Source organism: Paramisgurnus dabryanus, chromosome 12, assembly GCF_030506205.2.
Source record: "Paramisgurnus dabryanus chromosome 12, PD_genome_1.1, whole genome shotgun sequence".
NCBI classification, from domain to species: Eukaryota; Metazoa; Chordata; class Actinopteri; order Cypriniformes; family Cobitidae; genus Paramisgurnus; species Paramisgurnus dabryanus.
The window spans coordinates 9,538,092-9,545,702 of NC_133348.1; the positions used below are offsets into that span (position 1 = coordinate 9,538,092).

General features: G+C 37.2%; 1 protein-coding gene across 1 annotated transcript in view; it reads right to left on the reverse strand.

Moving 5' to 3' along the window:
- Positions 1 to 3,832, reverse strand: part of LOC135738491 (MAM domain-containing glycosylphosphatidylinositol anchor protein 2-like) — a 111,119-nt gene extending 107,287 nt beyond the window's left edge. The window contains exon 1 of the mRNA XM_065256576.1: positions 3,099 to 3,832. Within this exon, the coding sequence (XP_065112648.1) occupies positions 3,099 to 3,171 (73 nt within the window). The 5' untranslated portion in view covers positions 3,172 to 3,832. The remainder of the gene's footprint in view (positions 1 to 3,098) is intronic.
- Positions 3,833 to 7,611: the final 3,779 nt, after the last annotated feature.

Below are 7,611 nucleotides of genomic sequence, written 5' to 3' on the forward strand. Positions count from 1 at the left end.
GCCACAGTGCGGGTCAAGATGGATTGAGAGCGTATTCTACAGTGCACATCATGCAATTTATTACATTTTTTTTTTTACAATAGACTTTCGTCAATGTCCATGTTAATTTATAAACCAAAGTTATTATTCTAAAAAAAAATCACTCTTTCTAGTTGGGGGCCAGTGTCTTTTTAGGGGTGGGGGGGGGCGTTGTGGGGGCGACACAGGTTACCGGACGTCACCACATCAAATAATCCTGCACGTTCACTTCAGTGTTTTACTAGGAAGTCTCATTACAGTAGAGATGTAAGAGTCGTGTGCTCCAAGTGAATTGATAATGGAGAAGCAACACGGAGAGCTTAAGTTATACCGGTGAACTGTGTTTGCATAGCTTAGATGGGCTACAACTGAAGACTTATGTGAAAACAAGACTCAAGAGACTTCACTAGCAACCAGAAGAAAGGATGAAATGAAGAATTGTAGTCTTGTTTTGATCTTGGCACTTTAAAGTCCTTAAGCATCACATAAAACAATCTTACATAAGGAGCGTGATTTACATTCTTACTGTTTCTATAGAGCACAAAACTCTCGTCATTATTTACAATCATTATTCATTTGCATGACAGTCAAATGTTGCCTGTAGGTTATTTTAAAACATTAATGAGATGAATACACATAACACCACCCAAAATGCTTCAATAACTCAAGGATGTGACATCTGAAGCATTAGTGAGAAGATATTAAAGTGACTAAACTATTCCCCATCAGTCTCTCTTGAAGACACCATTATGTTTTCGTGACCATGCACACAGTAACGTGATGTGGGCGCGTAACCTCGATAGAGATGATAGTCCAAAATCTCTAACGGTTGACAAATTTCTACCATTTTATCGCCCACCCCTACTTGTGTCTATGCTTCACTCTTCAATCTGTTGCATTACAGCTACGCATGCGTGCTGCTGCGATTACGTGACTGGCCTGAAATTAACTTGTTTATCGACCTGACCACTGGAATAAATACATTGTGGAAAATAAAAACATTTCCTAAAGACAAAAGGAGATGACGACGAGCATGAATCACAAATGTGCGGAGAGGTTTGGCAGCCACGCATGAATTTAAGGATTTGTATTGTACACATTAATTTTACACAGCGATGTTAGCTCAGTGTATACAGTGTTTGAATTGAGGGGGGGCTGTGGTGGTCCCAGACCACCTATAAGCATTAAGGGCCCCCTTATAAAGCACAAAAATATAAATTAGGGAGGTCCCCTGGTTTTTAATTAAAATTCAAATTGAATATAATGAATGTAAAATTCTCGTGCTATGCTGCCATAAAGCGCTACTGTGCGTTATTTGTCCCAATTTCCCAATAAACTAATCCAAAAGATTTTTTTTATAAATGTAAGCTCTAAAGTGCGCCTCACGCTGTTTTGAGAAAGAAATGACAGATTTTTGAAAATAGGATTTGGGTTAGGGCCTTTTCTTTAAAAAAAATATTTCACACTAATTTGAGGATTGAAAAAGGTTTTGACTTTAGGTATTGACTTCAGGATCACATTTTACTTCGTAAAATCACAGGAACCCTATAATGATGGGGGTCTTGGCCGGGGGATTCTGGTATTGTTTAGCTAGGGGACCCACATAATCTCTGATATGATTCGAACACTGAGTGTAATAGTTTATGCTTTAAGATCATTTATTTTGCTTCTTATCAAAAATAATCTACTAGAGGGACTCTGTCGTTATTGGTTTTATGCAGAAGTTAAGTTCGGTCGACAAAAGCTGTTTGTTTATGCTGTTGCTGCTGAAACCGTATATAATTATGTTACTGTGTGTGTGTGTGTGTGTGTGTGTGTGTGTAGTGTGTAATATATAATGTTGTTTATTCACATGAGTACATGTTCATCATACACTGTGTGACTGATGTCTGCTGTTATACAGAAATGATTTGGTCAAGTAAACTGTAAATATGCACTTTAAAGCTTGCTAAGTGTTTAGGGAGCAGTGAACACTACATAGGAATCTTAAGATCTCTGATCTATACCAAACGATGTGAATTAAAACTATAATCTAAATAATTATTATTCATAGGAAACTGTAGATTAATTACATTTCAATAATTTGAAGTATTTGAGTTGAATGAAAATGACATCTCTGAACTCATTGATTTTGACAAACATCCTCATGGATTGAGCTCAGCTGAAGTTCTATTATCTAATTAAACACACACTGATACACACACACATGCACGCGCGCACGCACGCACACACACACACACACACACACACACACACACCAGTCTGCTCCTCTCGATGTGAACTGACTCCAAAAACACAAGCCATCTATTTGATATTACGCCCACCATCTCAAGCATGACCCACCGGTGGGATATATCGCCCCAGAGCAACAGCAGCCCACCGTAAATAAAGCTTCGATGTTTTCTCTAATGACATTTATGAGTCATGGCCATGCAGACTCTAGTTAACACACACAGCATTACTAAATGACACTAGTTGCATATAATACGCAATGAGAATTGGAGGGGGTAAGCAAAAGCCATTATATACAGTACTGATAAGAGATGGTTGTACGATTAACATTTGATACTGACCATGTCTCTTTAAAGCGAATTATTATGCATGCACACATGTCTTTCTAAACAACTGATGGCTTCACTATCTGCATGCCAATAGATATGTGAACATTTTTTTAAGCCTGAATGAAAATGGCATTGATGCAGTGATATCTATAATCATTCTGACTGTTTGTATGAAGTCTTTAAACATTGGTGCAGTCTTGAAAGGACTAACTACATCTTGCACATTGAACCCAAACCATATGCATGCATACCATAAGAAAATAGCATTTCTAGAATCAAAAATTATTCATATCTTTTTCAAATAATAATCATCAAAAATGGGAGTAAAGCTGTAAACCAACAGGTGAAGTGTGTATTATTTAATAATATATTTGAAATGATATATAACATACCAGATTATCTATGAAGCCAGTGAGTTTAAAATCATGCTGTTAAAATGGTTTGTGAAATGGCACCTGTTCACATCCACACATGAAGGTTGTCTGGCATATCAATGCGTGCGAGTTATCAGACACTTACCATACACTCCCTGGCACGAGATGCCTTCAAATATCAGCACCAGGAGCCCCAGAATATTAATAATCCCGTCCATCTTCACGTGCCTTTTAACATATCCAGATTAAAAAATCGGACTACTTTCCAGGATGGTGAAAAAGATGTGCATCACCAGATTTTAGGCGGACTGTATGATGAATTTAAAGCAAAACGTCAGCTTAATTGTCAAAACGGCATCCATACAAAGCATTGGGCTAATGACGGAGTGTTCTGGATAAACAGCTGTCTGTGTCTCTGTATGTGTGTGCGCGTGTCTGTGTCCATTCACTGACTGCTGGGATTCAGACACATTACAGATGACAAATCACGCATGATCTTCACTGCATGTTAATCGCCATTGGCACGAAAATGCTCTTTTGACGGCTGTCATCGATTCATCGGGGATCTGATGTTCCCTGAAGCTGGGAGTCCATCCGATCCGCGTTCGAGAGCTCGCGAAGTCCGTATCGCTTTTAGTGGTGTTGATGATGCGCGTCCGCCCGCAGCATCAGGACCAGCAGCATCCCGAACTGCCCGGGAACAAGGAATGCGCATGCACCTGTCCGCATGTGATCTCTCCCGCGTGTGGGAGGAAGTACCGAAGACTTTTGTCGTAGCCGAACTGAACCGAACGGAGTCGAGTTGGTTCGCACCAAGGCCGAACAGAGCGAATTATCCGTCGCGTTGCGCAATAACGCGCGCAATGGAAACCGAGCCGGTTTGAGTCTACGTCAAAGACAGCGTGACTCCCACCCTCATCTGTCTGAAGTACTACACACACACACACTGTGCGGGCGCGCACACGCACGCGCAGTAATTGTTTTAGTATTTATAATAAATAAAGACGTTCTGCGTTATACAGACCAAATATATATTTAATAGCAAACCATTACAGAAACCTGTTGACAACATTAGATAAAAAATTTATTATAAATGGCCAAAATAAATACTTCTGTTATAGTGAACACCACCAAAAATATCACAGCCTAACATGTTGCCTGTTCACGCACACGCACGCACGCCCACAGTAGCCCATAGATTAGACAGTCACACTGGCACAGGTTCATACCCAAAACCCAATAAAACTATAAAAAACACACACTAAAATCATCCCCAAACCATAACACATAACAGTAATGTTCAATGCTTGTGGTTAGGATTCACTCTAACTAGTCTTAATAATTTAGTGATGACCTCACAATCTTTTGTTGATGTTTTTTGGAGTCATATAGACACACACACACACACACACACACACACATGAACCACATTATACAGTAGCCTACTGTGCAAAAGTCTTAGGCCACCATACCATTAGATTTATTGTTTTTGCAATTGTATAGTGATCATATTTTCTCAGTCTCTGAATACAAGCAAAAAAAAACAGGAAATTAAATGTGTATGTAGTATTATTAAAGTATAAGCTGAAGTGTGAAGTATGTGTACATATTTCCTGTATTTTCTGTTTGTATCTTAATAAAAATAGTGAAAAATAAATATAGATGGACAAAACTTGACTAAAACAACAAAGGTGATGATGGTGGAACAATCTGTACAAGCACCTGATCCACAAGTGACTCGACTGACAGAGTTACACTGAAAAAATGTTGGGTTATTTACAAGTCAGCGTGGGTCAAAAAACACATGAGCCCATCCACTTGGATTGTAATTTACTTATGCTGGGTTGTTTTAAACCATTGTTTGGTCAAAAATAAACAGTTTTTGGGTTGAGTTAACCCAACGGCTGAGCTTGTCCGTTTCTAAACTAGTGCTTGCTTGAAGATAACCCAGCATTTTTGCTATCATGTTAGCAGGCTTGCACAAGAAATTCAGGACTTGGTGGGTTTTGAAGACTAGGTCTATAGCTTTTTCACCCATCATTATCATCACAGGAATCCATAGCTATTTTACAAGGTGGCTATTTTTTTGGAATTTGTATGATGCAAACTATACAAAATTGTATCATTATTAGAAAAAAGCTATTTGAAGAGCAACCCCTAAACCTAATGTCACTGGTCACCAAATTCATATGAATTAGCCAATGAAGGCTTTTTTGACCTGGACTAGTTAACAACAAGCACAAACCTGTAGTAACTGCTCAGAACAACTTAACAATCACACAGAACAATAAAAACACTTAAACTTAAAACTTCAGATCACGAGCATTAAAGTCTGTCTGTCTCACTTTAAAGATTCATTTGATCTCTTCAAACGGAGCTTAAAGCCATCAGAAATTCACACGTAGAGCTTTACGAGAAACATGTTATAAATGTGAAAATAGGTCCAGCAGTTCATCAGACTATTGGGATTTAGCTTTTAACTGATCATTTGATGGCTAAAGAAAAGCCACCGGCTGGGGAACGACGTCCTGCCAAAGTTCCAGGAAGAAGCCGTAAATGAAGCCGCTGATCCAGGGAATGAGGTGATAGATTTTAATCAAGCTAAAGACACCCGAGAGAACCCGAGTACTGACAGCGACCACAGAGGTCTTGTGTGAAGCACTGAATATATACTGACAACATACAAACCAGACAAGAGCTTTCAAATATTCAGATCACATTAACAACAACTATCCAGAGTTCATGTATATTCATTTAGTGTAATATATAACTATAATCTGCATTATATTGTAGTGACTATAAACCAGGTTGATCATAGTATTAGAGAGTTAATCAATGTCTCTTTCAGAGAAATATTTTTAATCATCTGAATTCATTTACATTGTAATCACTTTGGACTGTCACATGCTGTGTTGTCATTTATTTAAATGGAGCTGGGAGAAGAAATGAGATGTATGTGTTAGGTCCAGGGTCGTCTTAGTGATATTTTACCAACACATTCAGAGAGAGCACAAATTTAAAAAAAAAAAATGTAATGTGAATATTATGATTGTTTTTTATCCTGATTAGATTTGATTTTAGAAATATTTTAAATGCATTGACTATGAACCTTCAAACACAAGCATTTCATGTTACTGTTTGTTATAAAGGAATAGTTCACCCAAAACATTTAATTCTGTCATCATTAAGTCACCATCAAGTTCTTTCAAACCTGTCTAAATGTTTTTGTTCTGCTGAAGGAAGATATTTTGACCACTGTTTGTTATTTTAGTATTTTATTCAAATTATTTTATTCCCTTCCCTAGCGCTGCTGTCTGCATTATTACAAATATCTTCACTTTTCTTCAGCAGAACAAAGACATTTATACAGCTTTGAGACTAAATCTAGTGACTAAATGATGACAGAATTTTCATTATTTTTTTTCACAGCTGAAATCATCACATCAAACTGTTTGTTAAGTGATGGGTTATCAACCGTGATCAGTTAATTTAAATCAGTTTAAAGCCGTTATCATCTATCTACCAGCTGGTAAGATGGATTTGCCAGCAGGTTGGTTTGAATGCCATTTATTAAAAAACCATAAAATGAATTTTCCACTTTGCATATTTTTCATTTAGAAGACCTCTGTCATATTGCATTAGACACGAGGGACGAGCGTAATGTATTTCTGACACACGACTGCCATTTCATCATACGAGTGAAACAGAAATGAGAATCAGACATATTTACAAGAACCGTAGATGCATTAAAACATCTTCTCCCAACCATCATCTAAACTGACAGCTCATCTTTGAGTTTCTATTGCTGTTAAAAGCATTTCAGATCCACATTCAGATGTCATCTTGGGAATCAATTTGACCAGACTGAGTTTTATTTATTAGGACTATATGGGATGTTTCTTACCTGAGGCTGAATCTCTATTAAGATTGTGTGTTTTTATTTTATTTCTCTTCTGGCTCTATATCATTGTCAAACTATAAACCATTTATAATGCTTGTAAATACTGTAGAGCACAGAGAATCAGTTCTTCTGTTTCGTACAGCACTCAATACGTCTGATCCGGCATCTTTTTATCTCTACTCGAGTGCTTTTGCTCTTTTTGATGTTGCACCAAAATTTGCTGCTATTTGCAACAGAAATGCACGACAAACAGCACTCAGGAAATCATTTGATGCAAATGAGACAGATTGAAACAGACTTTCTCCTGATCGTTATTTGTCTCCAATAGTCTTTTATGCACTGGAAATGCTTTCTTATATACTCAGACTTTGTCTTATACATATTAAGTGAACAGAATCACAGTCAGGATTCTTATTAATCATCATTAAACATCAACATGATCAATACAGCGTCTCTGATGTGAGTCTGCAGGGTTACAATAAGACATGTTTAAAGCTACAATCTGTAACATATTTCAATAAAAAAAATCAGGTATTGATGAGAAAAAAAATCTGTGTTCAAAACTCTTGACCTTACCCTGATTCACAATGGTAAGCTTATAATAATGAGAGGCAGAGTCTGTTTTTGCAGAAAAAAGTTTTAAAAAGTTATGTTTGTGTGATTACATTACTTAACAGATAAAAGAAGAGCCGGCTTCTTCTTTTTTCAGAAAAACATCATTTTAAAGATAATGTTTTAGACAGAGATTAGTCAATTA